We start from the raw sequence: 24,852 nt of genomic DNA, 5'->3' as shown, positions 1-24,852 counted from the left end.
CTCCTTTAAGAGGTACTGAAACATTTCTTATGTCTGTACTGCAGGATAATGACAATATGAAAATAAAATAGAACATCATCCGAAATGCTTTTATGTTGGTAAATTAATAGAAATAATTTTCAAATTTAGAAGCAAGCTGAAAAACACATTATTAAGGATATTGAAGGAATGTCTATGTGACAGGTGATAATTACTAATTTGTGGCATATTCACCTCTGCCTCCCATTTGTGCCTGGCGCTGTTAGAGCCTGATTAGGATGAAAGGAGCCACTTGACTAAATGAAACCTTTCAGCACAAAATATCAGTGAGTAATTATGTTGGAGTGGGCACACGGAGCCGCTCGCTGGAGTTGTTGAGTTGATGAGAGGGCTGAGAATGAAGAAGATATAAAACTAATATGTTCAGCGATGTTATGCATTAGTCTATTGATACAGTAAACGTATTTATAGCAAGAGCTCTATGGCCTTTGGTTGTCACTGGGATGCTGCGGGTATTAGTTCAATATAAACTGGAGGGCTGCAAATGGGACAGTTATCACACTTGTTATAAAAAGAAAAGTCATTTTATGCATTCACTAATAATGTTTTCCGTCCAAAAGGTGCTTTCTCAGGTTGGAGGTTAATTTAAATCCTGGACCAACTTCCCCCGTCACATTTATTTGCCCTTAGTTAGTTGTGGTTGCAAAACGGTATACTTGTACCCTATACCTTATACATCATCCCTCCTCTTTACATGTGGCTGTGATCTGGGGGAGCCTCTTCAAATCCCGACAAGTAATGGGCCTAGGCTGACGGGGCCAATGAGTGCTATGGTTGTCACACAGCCGCTAATTCACTGGCCTAGCTGGGAAATCACCTGCAGGGGCCATTATTACGGAATTACCAGCAATGTAACTGCTGGTAGATTTGTAATTCCTAATTTTGCAACCTGTAGCACTTACTTCTAGGCAACCGAACTGCTCTCCAGAACCTCTCCATTAGGGATGCACCGAATCCACTATTTTGGATTTGGCCGAACCCCCCAAATCCTTCTTGAAAGATTCGGCGAATACTGAACTGAATCCGAATGCTAATTTGCATATGCAAATTAGGGGTGGGAAGGGGAAAACATTTTTTACTTCCTTGTTTTGTGACAAAATGTTATGTGATTTCCCTCCCGCCCCTAATTTGCATATGCAAATTCGAATTTGGATTCGGTTCGGCCAGGCAGAAGGATTCTGCCAAATCCGAATCCTGCTGAAAAAGGCCGAATCCTGTCCGAATCCCGAACCGAATCCTGGATTCAGTGCATCCCTACTCTCCATGCACCCTGATATGCAAATTCCCCACCCCCAAATATAATAATTCCCACCCCCCTGACATCACACCACTCTCCTCCTCAATGTTGGCCGGTAAGTGGGGGGGAAAAGGTGGCAAGCCTAGGTCTGACCCAGGGCGACAGGTAGGGTGCAGGTAGGGGTGTGTGATGGGAAACGACTGCTTGCTTTCTCCCACCTAACTTGGATAGAGTGCTGTCCAATGCAGGAGCGCTCAATTCCAGGGTTTGTTAGGGCTGCCACCTTACCCCTTTAAAACCAAACACATATGGAATACACAGCCGGTGCGGCTAATTAGCAATTCATTTAGATGCATGGCTGCACATAAATCAGTTTAGTCTGCAGCATCCATCTAAATGAATTGCAAAGGCTGTGTATTCCATATGTGTTCGGCTAAGGGCTCTTACACATGGATGGTTTTTCTGCTCTCCCTTGCATTGCACTTTCTTCCGTTCAGCGGCAGGGGAGCGCAGGAGTAGACGCACTCAATTATTGTTAAGGGGGTTGTACTCACACAGACGCATGTAAGCGCCAAACGCAGGTGGGACACAGCATGTTGTATTTCACGTGCGTTCGGCGCATACATGCATCTGTGTGAGTACGACCCCCTTCATAATAATTGAGTGTGTCTACTCCTGCTCTCCCCTGCCGCTGAAGGGAAGAAAGTGCAATGCAGAGGAGCGCAGGAAAAACCATCCGTGCAGTGTCGGACTGGGCCGGCGGGAAACCAGGAAAAAACCCGGTGGGCCCCTGCCGGCTCAGTCCCTGTCCAGTCCCGGTCCTAGATATTATATATATATATATATATATATATAATATAGATTCCCTATTGGTCCCTTCAACTGGGAAAATGCAGTGGTACAGAGAGAACTCGAGATATGTGTGTTGATGGAGCTCCAGTGTTTGCTATAGTTTTTCTTCCCTGAATATGGTAATTTAGCAATAACCTGTGCTTACATATACTGTAATAGATTGTTAGTTTTCATTGCTGCGATACCTTTTTGCTCAATTTCCACTGCAGAGTCAAACAAGCATTACGAGGCTTCAATCAGTGTAATGGATACATTTGCTTAATCTGCTTGAAGGAAATGGATTTCTAGAATTGTGATTCATAAGCTGCTTGAGAGGAGGCAATGCTGTCATATAACAATAATGCCTGTGATTCATACACATGGGCACAGCTGTCATAACCAGGCAATTGTGCAATATAGGCAAATGTATTTAGTAGAAACCTGGTCCTATAAGGGCTCTAACACCGGGGTGTTTTTTCCTGTGCTCCCATGCGTTGCGCTTTCTTCCGTTCAGCCGCAGGGGAGCACAGGAGTAGACGTAGACAATTATTGTGGAGGGGGCAGTACTCACACAGACGCATGTAAGCGCCAAACGCAAGTGGAACGCAGCATGTTGCATTTCACCTGCATTTGGCGCATCTGTGTGAGTAGAGCCCCCTTCACAATAATTGACTGCGTCTACTCCACCCATGTGTAAGAGCCCTCAAGAATTTATTTATAATGAGTGCGCCATATCCACTATACTTGCATGTCCGCAACTTTGTTTTTAGGTATTATATTATGTATTTACTATGAGATAAGTATCTCGGCAGAAACAGGCAATGGGCGTACAGGATGGCAATCTGGTACAGCAAATCTGTATATTAGATTGTAAACTCTTATATAGAACAGGACTGCCCTGCATCCTCCGATTCAGCTTGGGCACCTATGGTCAGATCCATTGCCAGTCCGCCTTTGCAAAGAGAGCACAAATGGCTTCACTTTAACATCCCCTTAGTGTTTTAGTACTTGCATTCAAGTCACAGTCATGGTGGAGGGTCCAAAGCTTCCGCCACAGGGGCCCCACTCCCCCCCTACCCCAGTCGCAACCCCCTCCGACACCCCCATGTACCTGTTCTCTTGCTGTGGCCACAATCGGGGCCAGTGGAGAGGTCTCAGGGTCTCAGGCAGGAGCTGGTCTGGGTCGGTTGGGCCCACGAGAGCCAGGGCCCATCATGTTTTTTTCCAGTGTCCCACTCGCCCAGTCCAACTCTGGTCATAGTAAAATAATCTCATACAGTCTTTATTTATAAATGATTAGATTAAAAAAAAAACATATTAAATCTAATTTTTCCTTTATATTTTACAAGGTATAGTTAATTGTGTCCCCCAAATATACCAGCTCGTCTCCACCACCAGAATTGTGAATAAATCTTCATAATGTAATGTTGGAACGGGCTCCTTGTCTGTATCCAGCGTTAATGTACCGAAGGCTGAAAAACTCCCTTAACTGTGCAGGTTTGATCAACAGATCTGACAGGTACTTTGCCTCTAGATTTGCTGATCAAACTGGGATTTATAATTGCAGCTCGCCAGACAGTAAGTAATGCACAAAACATCTGACAAACGCCAGACATTAAGCTAATGAGCAGGTCACGGATATAAGGCCTTGTGTAAAGCTTGTGAAGCCCCCTCTAAATAAACACAATTAAATAAATGTACCCATGGTGAATTATATACACTGTATATATTATATTTCCCTTTGTCTTATAGAGATTGTACGTTATAATCTGTATCAATATGATAGCCATTCAGTTCAGAGGATGAGTGGTTAACACACACACACGCATACACACGCACAATCAACCAAAATTATTTTGATATCAGAGTGATTTGGTTCCAATTAACTTGAGAGCTTCATCTTTGCAAGAAAACTAAATCATTCCCGTCTTCTGATTACAAATTGCTGCTTGTTGTGGCTCTGAGATGCGTCAGGTGCTGCCAGCTGAACAGAGAGAAACACAAAATGGCTTTTTTATGCAGTCCTGTTAATGTTATTCTTTTTATAATAAGTACAAGTGCTTGGGTCAAAATCCCCAAATCACACCCATTGATCAAGAAGCTCTTGCAGCTATTGTAATCGGCATAGAACCAGGCAGTGTTGATGGTAAAGAGAAAAGGGTTCCCGGTATTTTTTCGAGATTTTTTAAGCCCGGAAGCTGGAAATTGCTTGAATCCGAAAATAAACCATCATAAATCTGTCAAGCTCATGTAGAATTCAGTGGCAAATATCCCATTTGAAGATGTTAATAGTCTTCATCATGTTTGAGTTTTTTTCAGTGGGTTACGCTTCGAAAACTCTATCAATTCGAGCGATTCGAGTTTTTTTTAAGCTGAAAACTCGATCAATTCGAGTATTTAGGTTTTTTCACCCCGACCACACTGATTCGAGTTTCTTACATTCGAGTTCTTTCTTAAATTAGAAACCATTCAAGTGAGTTCATTCAAGGTCTAAAAAACCTCACCAAGCTCAAAAATTCAAACTTTGATAAATTACCCCCTAAGTACTGAATATTATGCATAGCATATTTCATTGCTAGTCTTCCCCTACACCCCTCTGCCACCTACCCTAAAACAAACAATAAAGAGGGTGTTACACAGTTTATCCTCAAAGAGCCAATCTACTAAAATAAGATAGTCAAGAAGGGGCTCTTAACACCTGTCATGACAAATTATCATTAATAAAATGCTTACTTGGTGTAACCAAACAATACGAAATGAAAAAAAACATATCACACTATGGGCCTGATTCAATTCAGTGAGAAAGAGAGAAAGAGTTATCTCAAGGTTTATTAAGTAAAAACTCATGGACAAGAAAAAAACTTTCCAGCTTTTTCCCATAGACTTCAATAGAGTTTTCACAATTTCTCAATTAAATTGCATCTCATATTGAATCTCATCCGTAGGTTTTCACGTAATAACCCTTTTTCTCACTGAATTGAATCTGGCCCTTTGTAGGGGAAATGCAAATAAATTAATACAGGAATGGAACCTGTTATCCAGAATGCTTGGTACCTGGGGTTTTCTGGATAACAGGTCTTTCCATAGCTTGGATCTTCATACCTTAAGTCTACTAAAAATTTTAAAATTCTAAAAATTTGGATAAAATGGAGCCTATGGTAGATGGTTTTTCCGTAATTCTGGGCTTTCTGGATTACGGGTTTCTGGATAACAAAACAGGGGTTGTTTGTCCATATATTGCAATATATTTAAGCTGGCCATCTACGTCCAAGTCATCCCATATCTGGCCAGTCCTACGCTTAATTTTCATCTAATTCATTAAGAATTCTATTGCTTCATTATACAAAGGGACTAAGTTTTACCTGCAACTTACTTGCTGCTTTCAAAGTAAAATACAATATCCCTTAAGGTTACTCGTTGTATGTAATAACCCTTGTAGCAGCTGATCTTAGATGCTGGAATGGTAGAGACACCTGCCATACAAGAGCATTGTAGGTAATTATGATTTTCTCATCAGAATAATTTTAGCAATTAAGCTAATCAAGGCTAAAAAAAACTTTCATACTGTGCTTTTAAGACGCTTTAATTAAAGGATAAATTATATTAAAAGGAATGGTAATCAAATCCACTGATCAAGCACTTTCAGTGGAAAAATCTATGCGCTATTGACCCAGAAGGGCTTCGTTTCTAGTGAGGCCTCATTTGTACAATGCAGAAATGTGAGGTTTGCTGAAAAAAGTATTGGGTGCTAAAAACAGAAATTAGCCAAATTTATGGTCTGATGCTGTTTCATCATTCATTGCTGACCATACTGAGACCTTAAGGGTCATGACTGACAGCGAGATTTGTTTCCCCCAATAAAAATGCATGTCTGTGGACGTCAAATCTCCCAGACTAAGGGATGCTGGGAGTTGTAACTCAGGAACATGTGCAGTGCTTCAGCTTTCTCATTCTTGAGTCTTAGCCCATCCCATACTGGGGCTTTGTGTGCCTACCATGGGTTGATGGGTTGGTATTTTGTGAAACAATCAGATATATAATTTCTTGTGGTGGTACTTGGAGACCTCCATTTCTTTCACAATTGTTAAGGTTCACTTCATTATCTGGCACAAGTAAGGGGTTTTTAGATTAAAGGCTGGAGCCCACTATCTATCCTTAGCCAGTGCCACTTGGGACTTTCATCCTCAGGCTGTTGAAGCCTTAGGCCAAGTACTGATAACATTTGGAGTGAAAACACTGTTTCCAAATTTCAACTTTTTCCCCAGTTTTCCTCTGCCAAAGTGAATTTTCCCTCCACTGCTCTGTTTTCAAAGCCCCTACCACAGCTGTGCAGTCATTGGCTTCCTCTCCTTTTGCACCCCCCCCCCTAAACTGCATTCAAGTCCTATGTCTCCCCTGTTTACACCTGGCTCCAAGCCCTGACTTTTTTGGAACGTATTTTGTTCCATTCATACTTCTAATCTCTCAATCAAACATTGGCACAGTTTTTTATACAGACCTATGGTGGGACAAATCAGTGTAAAAGGTGCTTCTGCCAATGAAATTCTTTTCACCTGTTTTCCAAACTCCAATAACTTTTAAAATAGAGCATCCCCAAGAAATGTCAGAACCTTTATATAAACGGAATCAGATATGATATGGCCATTTGGTGCCTTTCAGTGAATGAACAAACCCTACATCACCCACCCCAAGTTGTAGGATGAAGGAGATCTAGTTATGGTTGAAATGTTTTATTTGTTATGGTTTTCCATGGATAGAGTGACAGATACAGCAAGGCCTCCATCTTCATTAATGAAAAGAGCCTCGTTCTGAGAAATTTGAATAAAAATCTAAGAGTAATGTAGAAGGTTGCAATGTACCGTTACCTATATTCTATCTTTGTTCTTCATACCTGTGCTTCTAATATTCCCTCTTTCCCAGTACAACAACAATTTCAACAACAACAACAATTTCATGCGTTTCTTTGTGTTACAAGGTTACCCTGGTGTGGAAAGGTCCAAGCAATATATAAATAACGCCCATTCCAAGGGGCAGATTTACTTGAGGAGCGAAAATGCACCAGCGACCGCTTAGCACCCATCATTATACTTCGCTGATACAACACTAATTCACTGGAATGCAGAGTTTCGTTGTGGGCGCCGAACACTGGCAACGTTTTGCTAGTGTTACATCGGCAATGTGAGCAACTGAAAGCGAAGATGCGCTAGTGTTCAATTATGCCTAGCGCCAATTCGCTAGAGGTCTTTAGATCAGGTTAATTTGCATACGGCGGGAAATTTAAAGTTGAATGGACGTACATGTTGCAGCAAATACATTACATTACACATGTCCAGGAACCTTAATAAAGACAATAGAGTTGTTATAATGCCCTACACATGAGCCCACTGTATTGTTTATGTTCCATATGTTAGAAAATGTATGGGGGAACCCGGTTACCCAAAAAAAATTTTAAGGACTTTTGCAGCCTATCACTCTGAAAAAAGGAAAAGACGCCAGCGACTTAGAAACTTTTTCCGCTAAAAAATATGATGTAAGTAACAGAAGATTGAGGAAGATCTATACACTCCAATGCACTTCGCCTGGTCTGAGCTGGCGAAGGCAAGTCTGGCGAAAGCGGTAACGTTAGTAAAATCCGCATTTCATTGAATATGTGGAGTGACGTCCATCGAATTGTCGCCTAGCAATAGAGTGCGAATGACCGCTATCGTCTATCTCTTTCACTATCGAAGTGACGTCCGCGCCCGTTAGTAAATTGGCGATATCCCTGCAGGCGGTAATGCTAGCAAATTGATGCTATCGTTAGCAACTTCGCCCTCGAGTAAATCTGCCCCCAAAGCTGAAATATGTGTTTTTAGACCATTATTGTCAAGCTCAGTTATACCCAGACACATTCGCCAGTTAACTGAACCCTCCAGCTTCTAGATAAATTCTTCCCCTCTTGTGGAATATTATTTTTAAAAATCCAGATTAAGCCCCCCCCCAGAAAAGAAAAACATATGTTAAAACGCTACTTGTAGGAACCATGGACCATATAAAGTATGTATAACTCTCAGATCTCCTTACAATACTGAATCTTACAATCACATAGCTGCAAAGTGCACACAAGAGCTCTAATGAATAGGACAATATGGAACCTAATGAGCAGAGGCAAAGAGAGGCCTGAATGGCAAGACAAGCAACACAGAACCAGCTCTGAACAATGTATTCGACCCTGCTTCCCAATATAGCACTGCTCCAATGGTACATCAGTTTATTTAATCTGCAAAAGCCCCGTGGCTTGATTGATGTCTCCCATAAAAAAGAAGAAGAACTCGGGCGCTGCAGCAAAGCATCAGTGGAACACATACTGCGTGGGTAACATTTATCTTGCCATTAATGACTCATGCACTATTTCAACACAAAATGGGCAAATCTCTCAGTAAATGCTGGGATAATAATGCCTGCATTGAAAGAAGTGGTCATTTGCACCAAAAATGCAGCTTGCGACGTATCCCATAAGGCTCTCCTAAATTTCCATCCAAAATGGTTTACTTTTGCAGAAGCTGTGGGTGGGGGCACCCAAGTGGATTGCTATGATTAAAGGGGGATACATGATTAATTCAAAACTTTTTCTTTGCAATATAATCATGTTCTGGGTGCAACAAAGTGTCTGGCGTAAATCTGTTTTGCACCTGCCGTTGTCTACTTAGAATGATTGTTTTGTGCTGTACTATGGTATCAGAGTAAGCCAGAGAGGGAGAGGACAGGGTGCAGTTGCTCTGGTATAGATAGTGATTATTCTGGAGCACTTTTAATGGGGGTGCATACTTGGCAATACACTATCAACGGCAGGTAAATATCCAAAATCATATTGTGGCAAAATGTACCTGGGCTATACCAGCTTACAATTAACCACTATAGTCTACTTTCCTCAGATGTAAAGCTATTATATTCCTGTTCACAGGTCTGTGTTTCTCTTATACCTGTTCAATGGTGGCATTCATCCTGCTGTATTCTCTTTTATTTTCCTGCACCAATCAGAAACATACAACCTAGAAATGGCCTCAGTAGACTAATTTCCACTTTTCATGTTTATTTTCAGGACACAGCTGGGCAGGAGAGATATCGCACAATTACTACTGCTTATTACAGAGGGGCAATGGGATTTATTCTAATGTACGACATTACTAACGAGGAGTCCTTTAATGCAGTGCAGGACTGGTAAGTAAAAACCGGTGGGAAAGTGGCCTCCCTGTGTGTTTTACAATGCAGTGGGCTTGGTCCGCCCATTAAATTGTTTCATTGATGATCATGCACTTAGCAGGATGGGATAAGTGGAAAGAAGGCATTTTTTCATTTCCTCTGCCCCTTAAACAGAAATCTTTATTATAAAATAGTCTGACATGGTATAACAATTGCTTAATTTATGATGGATATCTATCAGGAAAGCTTGGGGAGAGCTTAGTGAGCCAGACCTTGTAGCTTTGACACCTAAGGCAAGCTTGGCAATTTTAAGATTGTCACCCACCACACTATTTTGCACAGGTTTGTATTGACCCTAAGTCCAGCACTGATCCATAACTTAAAATTCAGTTTTATCCTGGCTGGTATGGAGGAGATTGTAGTTTCCACATATCCCTATGTCCCTGAATATGTAATGCTTCTTGTGTTCTCTTACTGCTCTTACAATCAGATTTTCAAGCAATTCCTCTGAAATGAAAGATTTTATTGTTGTGTTATTTATGTTAAGTCAAATCCAAAAAAATATATTCCAAGTCATTCTCTCAAAGTTAAATTGGGGAGGCTTAGCCTCCCCAAGCCTTATTGAAAACCCGCGTATGTTCTTGGTAGTTATAATGCAAGGGAGGCAGAGGTGTTTAGATAACGGATAACATATACTGGAAGAGAGTAGTGGTGAAGTATCTTTACCATGGGAAGAAACTAGCCCCAAGGTTAGCTAATTGCTAGTCCCTTCATTCAAGCTCCTCTTCTGGTGGGAACATGGCGGCAGCCAATGGAATCTCCACTCTCTCTAGTGTGGGCAATGAGGCCACCTCTCTATCTCTTTGGTAAGGATTTCTCATGGACTGGGTGTGGCACAATTCATTGAGACCACTCTCTATAGTTGTAAGCAGTAAAAGTCTCTTTGCATGGGTTAGACCTGCTCCCTTTCTTTCTGTCTCTCTCTTTCCAAGTGCATCAGTTGAGCAAAATAAATTAAAGTAAAGTAGTAGCAGAGCACTCAAATAGAAAAAACAATACTTTATTATAATTACATTCCATTTCATTAGATACATCAAACCCCAATGAATTTCAACCCCTCATAGGGTCTTCATCAGGGGCACTAAAAAAAATGCAGGCAAAATACTAATTGAAGTCACTTGCATTATTTCACTGAACTCCTCTGCTTCTGCTCATTATGTGGGCATGGGATCTGTTAGCCCTAAAGCTCCAAATTACGGGAAAGCTATCTCCCATAGACTCCATTTTATCTAAATAATTCAAATTTTTAAAAATGATTTCCCTTTTCTCTGGAATAATTCAATAGTACCTTGTACTTGATCCAAAGTAAGATATAATGACTCCTTATTGAAGGCAAAACAACCCTATTTGGTTTATTTAATGTTTAAATTATTTTTTAGCAGACTTAAGATATAAAGATCCAAATTACGGAAAGATCCATTATACAGAAAACCCCAGGTCCCAAGTATTCTGCATACCTGTATAGTTTTGGCCAGACCTTGGTCCTACCAGCTACATAGAAAAATAAGAGAGCAACTGCAATGTAACAGATGATGTGTCAAAACTGCAGCCCCCTACAAGGTTCCAAAAATTCCCAGTTGGAGATATAACCACCTTTCTCCCTTCCTTCTGTGTGGATCATTCTCAACCACACATTGATCCTTCCAAGTTATTCATAGTTGAACACTAGACAGTGATTATACAGTTACCATAAACAGTGAGACAGCGAGATATCTAAATATGTTATTGCCCTAGTGTAAGCCCATTGGCTGTCGACATATAGTCCTTCTTTGTTTCCCATTGCACAAATCTAACAATGGTTTTGTCATCAAAGAGGATGCAAATCAAAGAGAATGTTTTTCATATTAATATGGAGAAGGCAATTAGTGTACATGACAAGAGTCTGACTTGTGTGAGCATCAAAGCATTGCTTGTCTGGATTCATTCCTGCTGTATAAACCCACTGCATTGTGCACACGTTTGGCTCTTTCATTTTTAATGAGCTATCAACTGCCTTCTGTCTTCCCTAATCCAAATGTGTATTATCTATAGCAGTGATCCCCAACCAGTAGCTCGTGAGCAACATGTTGCTCTCCTACCCTGTGGATGTTGCTCCCAGTGGCCTCAAAACAGGTGATTATTTTTGAATTCCTGGCTTGGAGGCAAGTTTTAATTGCATAAAAACCAAGTGTACTGCCAAACAGAGTATCAATGTAGGCTGACAATCCACATAGGGACTACCAAATGACCAATCACAGCACTTATTTGGCACCCCAAGAACATTCTTCATGCTTGTGTTGCTCCCCAACTCCTTTTACTTCTGAATGTTGCTCACAGGTTCAAAAGGTTGGGGAGCCCTGATCTATAGCGAAAAACATTTACAGTTTGGAATAAATTTAGGGTGACTGCTTCCATACTATGCCAGATGTTCACTGAGGCCCAGTCTGATGCCAGTTCTGTCTTTAATATTTGTAGAAGGATGGCACAACTATGTGTTTTTATCAGTGTAACCCTGTAAAAAGGGGAGCCAATGTGGCATGGAGACCCAAGAATCATCTATCTCCTTTTCATTACAATATTGTATTGCAGAGCTTCTTTATTTCATATATTAAAGGGGTTGTTCACCTTTGAGTTAAATATTAGTATGATGTAAAGAGTGATATTCTGAGACAATTTGCAATTGGTTTTCATTTTTTATTATTTGAGCTTTTTGAGTTATTTCGTTTTTCATTCAGCAGCTCTCCAGTTTGCAGTTTCAGCAGTCTGGTTGATAGGGTCTAAATTATCCTAGCAACTGTGCATTGATTTGAATAAGCGAATGAAATATGAATAGGAGAGGGTCTGATTAGAAAGATGAGAAATAAAAAGTAGCACTAACGATACATGTGTAGCCTTATGGAGCATTTGATTTTAGATGGGGTCAGTGACCCACATTTGAAAACTGGAAACATTCAGAAGAATATTAATTAACATAATTAGATTAGAACTGGACATTCTATACCACCCCTCTAAAGGCAGTCATATGAATCTATTGTACAGGTCCGAACTGGAATTCACAATAGGCCATGACATTCCAAGTACACAGAGGCCCAAGCAGCCCCCCACCAGCCCAATAAATAGTGTCTGTCTATGGCAACTTACAGCAGCCCCTCTGGCATTTGCCAGATCTCACAGATTGCCAGTCCTGGCCTGCTAATGTACTCTAAACAGCATAGAATCCAACCTGGCATGGCTTTTTTAAAGGGATGCAAACTAACAGCTCATTCCTCACTACTATTTACAGGCCAGTCCCTGTTCAAGAATCACCACCAAATGCATTGGTTGAGAATCACTTTTCTATGCCAAAAGCCACTGAATTAATTGTTAGATAATAGTAGGGAGGAATGAGCTGTAAGTATAAATCCTCTTTAGAAATCCATGCCATGTTGGATTCTAATGGTCCTGGAGGCACCATGTGAAATCCTGTCCTTCATATCTAATATCATTGGACAATTCTGGACAAAAAGCTATGTTCCTATATCAGATGGGGTCCCATTTATCTCTTGCTTCTTTAAGTAGTATATAGAAGTGCCTGATCTGTTGGCACAGTCTTGCGTAATATGTCGGTGCTCTAAAAATAAATGTTAATAAAAATCTGTGATCACTTGATGTCTCTTTGTGACTTCAGCACTGGGATTGTTCTACAAAGAAGGCAGGTGGTGACAACATTAAAAGAAATGGACAGAAACACTGCTACAAAACCTTTCAACATTGCTGTCATCAGTTGACAATAACACAGTGAGACAACGCCCCAAGTTGACATTCACAGAATATATACTTAAAAATGAATATCAGTCCCGTTTGTACTTGTGCCCCATTCAGGCATGGATACTGTGCCACCTCATTTTACATTTGAAGCTGAAAATGCAGGCCTGGCACTTGATCTTTGCAACTATGTGTGTTTATCTTTGTTGCAATGTGTGTCCCCCCTGACTCTAATGTTACTGTATTGTAACTAACTTACTACTCCGTTTTATACAAATAATTACATTTTATACAAATTAATTTTTCTCTGTAATAATAACACAATTCTTTGTACTTGATCCAAAATAAGATAAAACGAATCCTTATTGGAGACAAAAAATATTGGGGTTATTTATTATTAAATTATTTTTAGTAGAATTAAGGTATGGTGATCCATACTACACAAAGATACGTTATCCAGAAAACCCCATGTCCCAAGCATTCTGGATGCTGGTATGGGACCTGTTATCCAGAATGCTCGGGACCTGGGGGTTTTTTTTGGATAGCGGATCTTTCCTTTCCTTTGGATCTTCATACCTTAAGGTCAGAGACACACGCTCAGATTCTGGGAGATTTAGTCGCTCAGCAAAAAATCGCCTCTTCTTCAGGGCGGCTAATCTCCTCGAACTGCCTCCCACCATCTTGAATCGAATTCGCCAATGGGATGGCAATCGGTGCAATTCATTTTCCGAAGTTTCCTCGTGAGGAATTGCACCGATTGCCATCCCACCGGCGATTTACATTCTAGCCGGTGGGATGCAGTTCGGGGCGAGATTAGTCGCCCCTGAAGAAGAGGAGATTTGTCGCTAGGCGACTAATATCCCCAAATCTGAGTGTGTGTCTCTGCCCTAAATCTACTAGAAAATCATGTAAACATTAAACAAACCCAATAGGCTGGTTTTGCTTCCAATAAGGATTAGTTATCTTTTAGTTTGGATCACGTACAAGGTACTTTTTTTATTATTAAAGCGAATTTTTCTAAATTTGTATTATTTGGATAAAATGAAGTCTATAGGACAGCCTTTCTGTAATTCGGAATCTTCTGGATATAGGGTTTCCGGATAACAGATCCCATACTTGTATCAGGTCCCATACCTGTATATGCATTCTATACAGTACAGTTCCCTATCCAACCAGGGGTCCAGCTTTACTCCACTGAAATATTATGGTTTTTTTTTGAAAGAGCTCTGACAGGAGATAACTGGATTGATTTGTTTTCCTTGACACTTTCAGTTATAAATATCTCTATGTTCAGATCAGATCTGCTTGACATTGACATCTGCTTGTCACTAACACCATCATCTACAGGACTGTGTTGCCAGACACCAAACAGGTTATAGCCAGTATAACATAGGAATATGCAGAATTGTCATAGCATGCATGTGTGCCTTTCTAATGAACGAACCCCTCTGGGTTTCCAAACCCAGATTGTAGAGTTCTATTTAAGAAAAAAGAAAACCAGGATTTCTGTGTCAGGAAGCAGAAATAGTAACTCCCTATCACAAAGTTTGGTTTATACAACTCCATTGTTGCAATAGTGATGTTTTCCAGCTGTCAGACTGGAAAACACAGCAAAAATACTGTGTGAGGCTACAGTATATTGTTATTTCTATTCAGACCCAACTCTATTCATCTTCAAGTCTCTCAATCAAACTACTCTCATGCAGGGCAAACTGGACCCTAGCTACCAGACAGCTGTTGGTATTCCTCACTGGAGATCCGTTGAATAAAATCTTTCAAAATCATTTAAAAAAGCACAAAAAATCTAAAATTAAACCCAATGGCAAGTAGTCTTTTAATATAAATATCTACATCATACTAAAAGTTAAGCTAAAGTTGAACCAGCCCTTGAACAAATGAGAGGACCAGCCCAGCATGTAGCAATATTAACAGTTTAAGAGATAACACAGCCGACATCCCTGTATTTTATAGAGATGCCAGATCACTAGTGATAGCTTCATACATGATCCCATTGTTATAATCCTAAAATGTACCGCATGTCACATATATACGCTCCATGGTCGATTCAGCTAAAAAACTTTTATTGCATGTTAATCATGTTGAGGTTAAAAATAATATTATAAGTACTGATGGGTCAATTTTCATGGAAAAATAATATATTTTATCTAATTTATCAATGGATAATTCATAATGAAACACTCCCATTTTAAAGGAATTGTTCTTTCTAAAAATAAAAACTGGATGAATAGATAGGCTGTGACAAAAAAAAAAATCTCTCCCTTGTCAAAAAAACATCCAAGCCCTTCTTAAAGCTATCTAATGTATCAGCCTGTACAACTGATTCAGGGAGAGAATTCCACATCTTCACAGCTCTCACTGTAAAAACTGTGAGAGAATATTTAGGCGGAACCTCTTTTCTTCTAATCAGAATGGGTGACCTTGTGTCAGCTGGAAAGACCTACTGGTAAATAAAGCATTAGAGAGATTATTATATGATCCCCTTATATATTTATACATAGTTATCATATCACCCCTTAAGCGCCTCTTCTCCAGCGTGAACATCCCCAATTTGGCCAGTCTTTCCTCATAGCTAAGATTTTCAATACCTTTTACCAGCTTAGTTGCCCTTCTCTGTACCCTCTCTAATACAATAATGTCCTGTTTGAGAGATGGAGACCAAAACTGTACGGCATATTCTAGATGGGGCCTTACAAGTGCTCTATAAAGTGGAAGAATAACCCCTTCCTGTCCTGAATCTATGCCCATTTTAATACAGCTCAAGACCTTATTGCCCTTGATGCTGCTGACTGGCATTGCTTGCTGCAGCCAAATTTATCATCTACAAAGACTCCAAGGTCCTTTTCCATAATGGATTTGCCTAGTGCAGTCCCATTAAGGGTATAAGTGGCTTGGATATTTTTACATCCCAGGTGCATGAATTAACATGTTGGGGCTACCATTTGTTACTTTCTGTAGTTGATCCTTAAAGGGCACCTATCACAGCCAAAATCAAACACATATTAACAATATGACCAGTACAACCTAAACACGTTCAATCAAACTATATATATATAGTTTTTTGAAAAAACTGTAGGTTTTAAAAAAATCCCTTACTTTGTCAAATGGGTTCTTTCACTGAGGGAGGCCATACTGTGACTCTAATATGCAAATTTCAGGAGCATGCTCAGATTGTAGCACTGCTTTGAGGATTCTACCCAGAATGCCTTGTTTAAGTAAACTCCTACACTAGAAGTATCAGGAGATTTCCCTATCTTGTCCCCTGCTGTTAAAGTCATTATGCAAATGAAGGGCACACACTAACTTCCAGCAGGTGGCAGCACTACTGAACAGCAGCTAACACACAGGTTTGGCTGATTTGAAAATAGCTTAGAAGGGTTGATAAGCAAGCAAGGAATTTCAACTGAGCATGTGCGAGATTTCAGAGCTACAGTTGGCTGGGAAGATATAGGTAGGAGGAGCCAGTGAAATCCAAGATGGCTGCCTCAGCTAGAACTGCAGGGGAGATAGGGGAGAACTTGCAAAAGGAATAGTGAGCTGATCATTCACATTATACAAACAATTCTAACTGTTTTAAAAATCGTATTTCTTGAACTTTCACATAATGTATTTACTTAGGAACTGATTTTGGTCATGATTGGTGCCCTTTAAGCTTTAACTCTTAGAATCTCTTGGGGCTTCTGAGAGTTGTAGTTTAACACAACCATATGTATACTATGTCTGGGTTCAATGCAATATTCTGAATCCATTCATGCAGTGACATACCTCCCTTTTACGTGGAACAGCCCTGATTCTATTACCCAGTTTATATATATATATATATATATATATATATATATATATATATATATATATATATAAAAAGCAGGAATGATAAGATTCTTTGATAAGATACCGTATATTATTTGTCAGTTACAGTTTTTGTTCTTGTTTTAAATTGCTTATTAACAGTCCAGCGTCTTTATCATTCAGAGAACAGCCCACAGCGGCATGTTAATTAAACTGCATTTATGTTATGAAATTCATCATGTGAAACAAAGTGGGCAGAGAAAGCGCCGTGGATACAAGTTGATAATTTAATGGGAAATATTTGGCTCAGTTGCATGGTAGTTATTCATGTTTTCATTCTAGAGGTTGGATTGCTGTACCGGATCATTACAGAATCCGCTAAGTAAGAAAGCTATTTAGGTTTTTTGTTTGCATTAAATCATTGTGTCCATTAGGAAATTATGGAGAGGATAAAATTAGAAATGCTGGAAATGTATCTGTGTAATTTGAAACATTTGTGGTTAGCGGGAAGATAGCTCTTCAGTACCAAACATTGATGGACTTGGATTTGATCTTTTCCTCCATTTGGTTAACCACCACTTTTCTGTGGCACCATTTTGTGGCATAACTAGGTGTTGCCCTGGGCCCTACAGCAAATTAAATTTATTCTCCCAAAACATTGGTAAGTTTACCTATTCTACAAAGATATATTGAAATTGCTCATTATTTAGGGCCTTCTACACCCTTGGGCACCCCCTGCAGGGTCTGCTTCCTTTGTACTGTAGTTAAGCCTCTTCCCTTAATTTAAAATTACCAATATATGAAACCATCTCTGTATCAGGAGGGTGAGTCTTAGGAGGGTCAGTCTTATGATCTGGGGGATCCAGTTTGGTTGGGTATCTAGACTGGGTGTTGGAAGGCAACCAAGGCACCAGACTGGGCAGCATGCTGGGATATTTAATAATACTACACATTGATCACATGTTGCTGTATCATGTGAGTGCCATTTATAAATATTGGGATATATATGTTTACATTACCTCCATAAGCAGCGGAGCTACCACCTATGTAGAAAACCTACATCAGCTCCGCACATAGATTAATACTTTGTCCCCAAGCATTTCATAACAATGACAGCCCCCTGCCAAAAGCCCCTAGAGCAATCTCTCAGGCCTCTCATCTACAGGCACTGGCAAGTGCTTATATAATATGGAGAGTGACATTGCAGTCTTGTCTTGTGAGACTGTGAAAAGCTCTTCAAAGTGGGACACCTGTGGTACTGGAAGTTATGCCACTGTGTGGGCCCCAATGTGTGCAAGGCCTGAATGGGCCCAATGTTTTCAATTGGCTTAAGGCTGGCCTGTGTATCATCCATATTTATTATAAGGTTTAAGACACCAAAAATGTTCACTAGTGATGGGCGAATCTGTCCCATTTCGCTCCGCAAATTTTGTGAAACGGCGGAGAAATAGAAAAACATGAATTTTGACGCCCGTGTCAATTCTGACGCTCACATCAATTTTGACGGCGGCGTTAAAGTCAATGGGCGTCCGAATAATGCTGACGTGCAACGGTTTTGATGCGAGCAACTTTTCCGGAGCATTTCCAAATTTTTCTGACGCGGGCGAATTTTCGCTGCAGTTATGTGAATTTATTTGCTGGCTGCGAAAAGTAGATAATCACCGCGATTTCGCACTTGGCGAATTTGTTCGCCTATCACTAATGTTCACCCCAAATCTCATCCTAACTGACCTTCAGTGGTTGTGGTGGGGGAACTAATGTAAAGGCTATGTGTATCTTACCACCAGTACAAGCAAGTTATCATTTTTGGGGGGCATGTACGTTTAAGAGCCAGTGGCTTAAATAGATGTTACTGGGCTCTACATCAAATTAATTTTAGGGCCCTCAACATAGCCAGAGGTTGTCCTCCTGGGGCCCCTTATACCTTCTGGGCCCCCCCTGCAGGGTCTGCTTACTCTGTAGTTACGTCCCTATTAAGAGCTATTCTTTTCATTTTTCAGAAGCAAAGGAAAGAAAATATTTTAAGAGGGCAGCTATTTTTCAGACAAGATAATGGCTGGCACATCCCTTCAGTTTGGATTTTTCTCTTCAGTCTAAAAAATTCTAACCATTTAAGCACAGCCTCTTGAATTTCTAACCCAGCGGTTGAGTAGTCTATTAATCAGCTTGATTTTGTCTTTACCCAGGTCAACCCAAATAAAAACGTATTCTTGGGATAATGCCCAAGTGATATTGGTCGGAAACAAATGCGACATGGACGATGAAAGAGTTATTTCCGCTGAAAGAGGAAAACACCTTGCGGAGCAACTTGGTAAGGATAACATACTGGGAAAGAAAACTTTCATGAGTTTTGGAAGGGATAACAGTTCTTATCAATACAAACAATAAGTTGCTGCTTCCATTTTATTTTAAGTGAAGCTGTAAATGCCCATTAAGTTAAAATAAATTCATTCGTCAGCCTGATAAATAAAATTCCTTTTGCCGACAGATTTTTACATCTGGTAATATAATTAGTAGAATAATTGCACTTGCAGATGGTGTTGGTAGTATGTTAACTTTTTTGGAACAACATATGGCTCAAGAGAAATTGGCTTTCCAACCTTCAAGGGCTCTTTTTGTTAAAATGTAAAAACTAAATGGAGAGAAAAGAATTCTTCTTGGTGCTTCTTATTATTCAGAAACCACAGGTTCCCCAACACATTTGTTACTATTATTATTATCAGATGCCTCCATTACAGGAAGATTTTTTTTCCATACTCTTCGCTGGCAATTAAATCAGACACAATCAGATTATATATACACAAGGCCAGAGACGGGGGAACTTTATACAGTAAAAGAACTAAAAAACCCTCAGGAAAAAAGCAGGCCTTTGCTGTTCCTGAGCATTCGAGTAGGCTTTCCATGAGAAATTAATTTTTCAGACCACTCTTATAAAGAAATTAGTGTCATCAGTAATGCTAAAGCAGACCTGATGTTTATTCAGTCATTTCTCCTTGTTCATTTGAATGATACTGAAGCTGTAAGTAGTGATGTGCGAATTTATTCGCCAGGCGCGAATTCGCGGCGAATTTGCGCGTTTCGCCGCCAGCGAATAAATTGGCGAATCGCCCGCGAAATTTCGCGTCCAAAAATTCGCCGGCGTCAAAATTTTTTTTCGAAAAACGGACGCCGGCGCCAAAAACGGGCGCCGGCGTCGGAAAAACGGGCGCCGGCGTCGGAAAAACGGGCGCCGGCGTCAAAAACGAGACGCCGGCGCCGTTTCGCGAATTTTGCGCGAAATTTGCGAATTTTTCGGCGAAGCGAAACGGCGCAAATTCGCCCATCACTAGCTGTAAGGTGTCCACTGGGACACCCATCTGCCTCTCCAGGCCGCCCCTCATGAATGCATTATTGCTGAACTGCAGTGTTGGGAAAGAAGTAGATATTTGTGTTGTATTCTGGAGTGCAGTGATCTCCACTTAAATTGTAGGAAATCCATTTAGCAAAGTGCAAAAAACAGGCCAATTTTCATCCATTATTGGTAGTTTGCCCCTGCCCCATCATTAGTGAATGTCCCTGCTCATTACTGCTGAACCTAGAGTATAGCAAGAAGAAGGTTACAGTAGTTATGGTGGGAAAGAATGTGGGTGTGTGAGGTATTAGATCAAGCAAAGGCACATAATACTGTCAATGATAGAAATGAAGGTCTACTTTTAATAGTTAGTTAGCCTAAAACATATGGATATTATAATATGGAAATTATAAATCACAGAGGAGTTCCATGACCACATAAAGGCATGAGGCCACAGACCAAGCCCTTTTATAAAGGTCATGGCATTTTAAGGTTCCTGAATACATAAGAACCATTAGGTAATGCAACACCCCTGATCTTATTACTGATGATGTTAGTGATTATTTATAAGGCTATATATTATATTGCATGTTATTTATGGATTTTATATATCACAAGGAAATATTTCACTATATTTGAGGCTCTTATGTCTGTCGCCATGTGTCTGACCAAGAGTTTTTTCCCCCGCCACCTTTCAGGTTTCGAGTTTTTTGAAACAAGCGCTAAAGATAACATCAATGTGAAGCAAACCTTTGAGCGGCTGGTGGATATCATTTGTGACAAAATGTCAGAGAATATTGAAACAGACGCAGCAGCTACGACTGCGAAACAGACCACAAGACTAACAGACAAGGCACCACCACAGCAACCCAACTGCGGATGTTAATAGTCTCATCCATGAGTGTGTTCAATTGCCAATAAGTATTTTAAAAACAAAAGGAAAAAAAAAAATGAAAAAGGTCCATAGTAAGCTTTCCCTTTCTACTGCCTTCATATCTACTTGAAGAAAATCAGATCAGAGCTTTTATTTTGTATGGTAAACTGGTGATGGCAAGAAGGAGGCTGGTATATTCTAGTACTGAGGAGCATTGCCTGTTTCTGTTTTTCAACTCCCTGCTGAAGTTCAGCAACAGATATAAAATGATAGGCTAGACCAGGAACGGGCAATAGAAAATACCCCTGATGTTGTTGAGCTGCAATTCCCAACATCCCATCGCCAGTCACAACAACATCTGGAGTTCCTTCAATTGACCATCCCTGGATTAGACATTGGAGAATGAGATATTATAATCCTGGGGTGGCAATCCTTTGGCACTTCCCCTGTTTCTGATGTTCAACTCCCGGCTGAAGCTCAGCAACAGATGGAAAACTGCAGGTTAGACCTGACACAAGCAATTGGAGGCACTCCTTGATGTTGTGGAGCTGCAGTTTTCCCCCTAAACAACATCTGGGGGTTCTTCAATTGTCCATACCTGAGAAGACATTGCTTTTTAACAAATGTCATTCATTTCAGCTGTTTGCAGAAATGGCTTTATACACTCTAAATATCAGTGTGCTTTTTATGAGGCGAGTGTTTTCATTAATGTAATATGATCCATACATTGGGTTCATTCTTTGTTAGTTCAAGGTTTCCAGTCTTGCTCTGTGTCCTGTACATTTCCCCCAACCTATCTAGAGCTTTCTCTCTTTCATCAAATGACTCAACATATACCAATTGTATCCCTAATCTATGCCCTTAAATATTTATTAAAGGGCAAAAATATTACTGTATTCTTTTAGTTAATTGCTTTCTGAGTTCATGTCATTATGATAATTTGTTCAGCTTTTTTTCTGGTAAATATCTTACCTTTGGGGCTTATGGTTGTTGCTTCTGTTTTATTGTTGTGTCAGTGGCCGACAACCTCAGTCAAACCTCACTTATCCATTGTGTGTGATACAAGCAGGGCTGCCATCAGATAGTGTGTGTGTGTTGTGGAGGTGGTTCTGCAGTCAGGGGCTCTATGGCAGACGAGGCCCCGAGAGAAGTAAAAGTGTGATTCATGGGTTAGTCATGAACAAGCTTGTGGTGATCAGGTGGGGTTTGGGTGGCTCATGAGCAGAGATTTGGCATGATGGCCCATTCTAGTTTTTGGCAGGGCCCTACACCTAGTGGCCTAGTTGAGTAATAAGTTAATAAGTTGGGCTCCCTGGGCAGGAGGGCCCTACTAATGTTGCAGTACAGGGCCCTGTGATTCCTGATGGCGGCCCTTTATACAAGCTTGGGATGAGCTGCCAGCCTTGTGATTCTCATCACACCACACAGCAGAAATGGACTGAGTAGATAAACTGGATCTGTTATTCCAGTGAATGCAAGATCCAAATGATCCAACCAGTGATGAGCGAACCTGTGCAAAACGCATTGAAGTCAATAATGACGTGGTTAATTTTGACGCGAGCGGCCATTTTTATACGCGCGACTATTTGGTCCAAATGCATTAAAGTCAATGGGTGTCCAATTTTGACTTGCGTCACACAAGCATTTTTTTCGTCCTTTTTGCCTTCTAATTTATCATGTAAGTGAAATCCAGTGAGGGTTTAAGCAGCTTTGTGTTTCTTATCGACCATCAAGGCTGACTGCAGAGAGGGACGTTTCATAGGATATGGTGATACCGACAATATGAGAAAATCCTATTAGTTCTGAGTGAAGCAGATGAAGATAAAGCCGTGAAAGGTACCAGATTTATGTCAAATACATTTTATACTGTATAGTTCTGGTCCGTATATAACATTTCCAGGTACATTAAACTGGGCCATCATCAGCTTAACAGTCTGTAGGAGATAAAGGTATGTTTGCAGGTGGAATTCCTTCCACTTTGGTTACAAAAATAATAATTATTTAAAAAATAAATTTATTTGGAATGTAAAATAACAAAAAAAATTGTGATTTTCCCAGAGCTATTGACGGGCAGTTGGACACCTTAGGCCTCCCATTAAACCAAGAACCACCATAATTTGCCCACCATCATCCAGATGGGGAAATCCCTTTTGATACAGTCCTATGGTTTACCTAGGAGTTAATAAGTATGCCAGGGATTTCTCATAAAGCATATTATGTATTTCTATGGTACCTGTGCATATTGTTTGGCCTATGTTTTTATGGTTATCTTATTGTAATGTTCATTGGATTCTTTATTGAAATTGCCTTAAGGTGGCCATACACCATAAGATCCGCTCATTTGGCAAGGTCCTAAACAAGTGGACAATTTTTGGCATGATATTGATCAGGGAGACCTGTCAGAACACCCCATAAACGGGCAGTCAAGCTGCCAAATTGGTTTAAAGGACTGATATCAGCAGCTTTATTCTGCCCGTGTATGTCCACGCTTACACTCACACATTTCATTATTCTGCATGATTTAGTGAGAAGTGCAGTGGTGTAACTAGATGTTGCTGGGCCCCACAGCAAATTAATTTTAGGGCCCCCAACAAATCCAGTGTTTGTCCTTTTTTACCAATATATGTTGAAATTGCTTATCAATGAGAGCCTCATGGGGCCCCCTGTACCTCCTGGGCCCCCCTGCAGCCGCAGGGTCTGCTTCCTCTGTAGTTACGCCCCTGGAGAAGTGGCTTCCCGTCAGGGTTTTTTCTGATTTTATTTCCAAGCTCTACTCTCCTATATCTGTTATGAATGTTTTCACCCCAAAACTGACAGCAGCACACAATAATTATGTTTAGTTTTAAATAAGAAAACACAGTGACACCGTTCCTCCTTATTCAGTGAATACATTACCCCACATAGCGCCCATTTTTCCTCAACTGTATAATAGCATTTTGCATCTGAGTAGTCCATTATAAGGCAGACCACATACTAGTCAATTCATTCATATATAGTAACTGAACTCCAAAGCCCTTATTTTTCGATTCAGTCAAATAGACAATAATACAGCAAAACATTTCTTGGTATAAAACGGAACCTACCATTATTCAAAATATTGGTCTGCATTATCAGAACTGTAAAATCACACAAGAGCATGAGTTGAGCTGAGTCCTTGATTCTGTGATTCTCTTATACACAGAGGACAGATATTGGGGGGCACATTTACTAAGCTCGAGTGAAGGATTCGAAGTAAAAAAACTTAGAATTTCGAAGTATTTTTTTGGGTACTTCGACCATCGAATAGGCTACTACGACCTTCGACTACGACTCAAACGTTTCAAACTAAAAGTCGTTTGACTATTCGACCATTCGATAGTCGAAGTACTGTCTCTTTAAAAAAAACTTCGACTACATACTTCGGTAGTTTAAACCTACCGAGGTACAATGTTAGCCTATGGGGACCTTCCCCATCAGTTTTCTAAGGTTTTTTTGAGCGAAGGAAAATCGTTCGATCGATCGATTAAAATCCTTCGAACGATTTTTCATTCGATCGTAGGATTTTTCGGTAAATCCTTCGATATTCAAATTCGTAGGATTTTACTTCGAGGGTCGAAATTGAGGGTTTATTAACCCTCGATATTCGACCTTTAGTAAATGTGCCCCTGGGTGTATGTAGAAAGGTCTCATCTCTTGTGACTATAGAATAGGAAATGGAAAAGAAACGGTACTGAGGCATAAACTGCATATTCTGTAAAGGTCAGATAAACATAAATTCCCTACAGGGTT

At 40.2% G+C, this 24,852-nt stretch overlaps 1 protein-coding gene across 1 annotated transcript in view; it reads left to right on the top strand.

Moving 5' to 3' along the window:
• The window catches only part of rab3c.L (RAB3C, member RAS oncogene family L homeolog), a 67,774-nt gene extending 45,706 nt beyond the window's left edge, over positions 1–22,068 (top strand). Inside the window, exons 3-5 of the mRNA XM_018265935.2 lie at positions 9,189–9,307; positions 19,066–19,190; positions 20,909–22,068. Of these exons, the coding sequence (XP_018121424.1) occupies positions 9,189–9,307; positions 19,066–19,190; positions 20,909–21,096 (432 nt within the window). The 3' untranslated portion in view covers positions 21,097–22,068. The remainder of the gene's footprint in view (positions 1–9,188; positions 9,308–19,065; positions 19,191–20,908) is intronic.
• Positions 22,069–24,852: the final 2,784 nt, after the last annotated feature.

The sequence above is a fragment of the Xenopus laevis genome, chromosome 1L (assembly GCF_017654675.1).
Source record: "Xenopus laevis strain J_2021 chromosome 1L, Xenopus_laevis_v10.1, whole genome shotgun sequence".
Classification (NCBI taxonomy): Eukaryota; Metazoa; Chordata; class Amphibia; order Anura; family Pipidae; genus Xenopus; species Xenopus laevis.
Note: the sequence above shows the minus strand (reverse complement) of the source record. Positions and strands in the feature narration are given on the sequence as shown.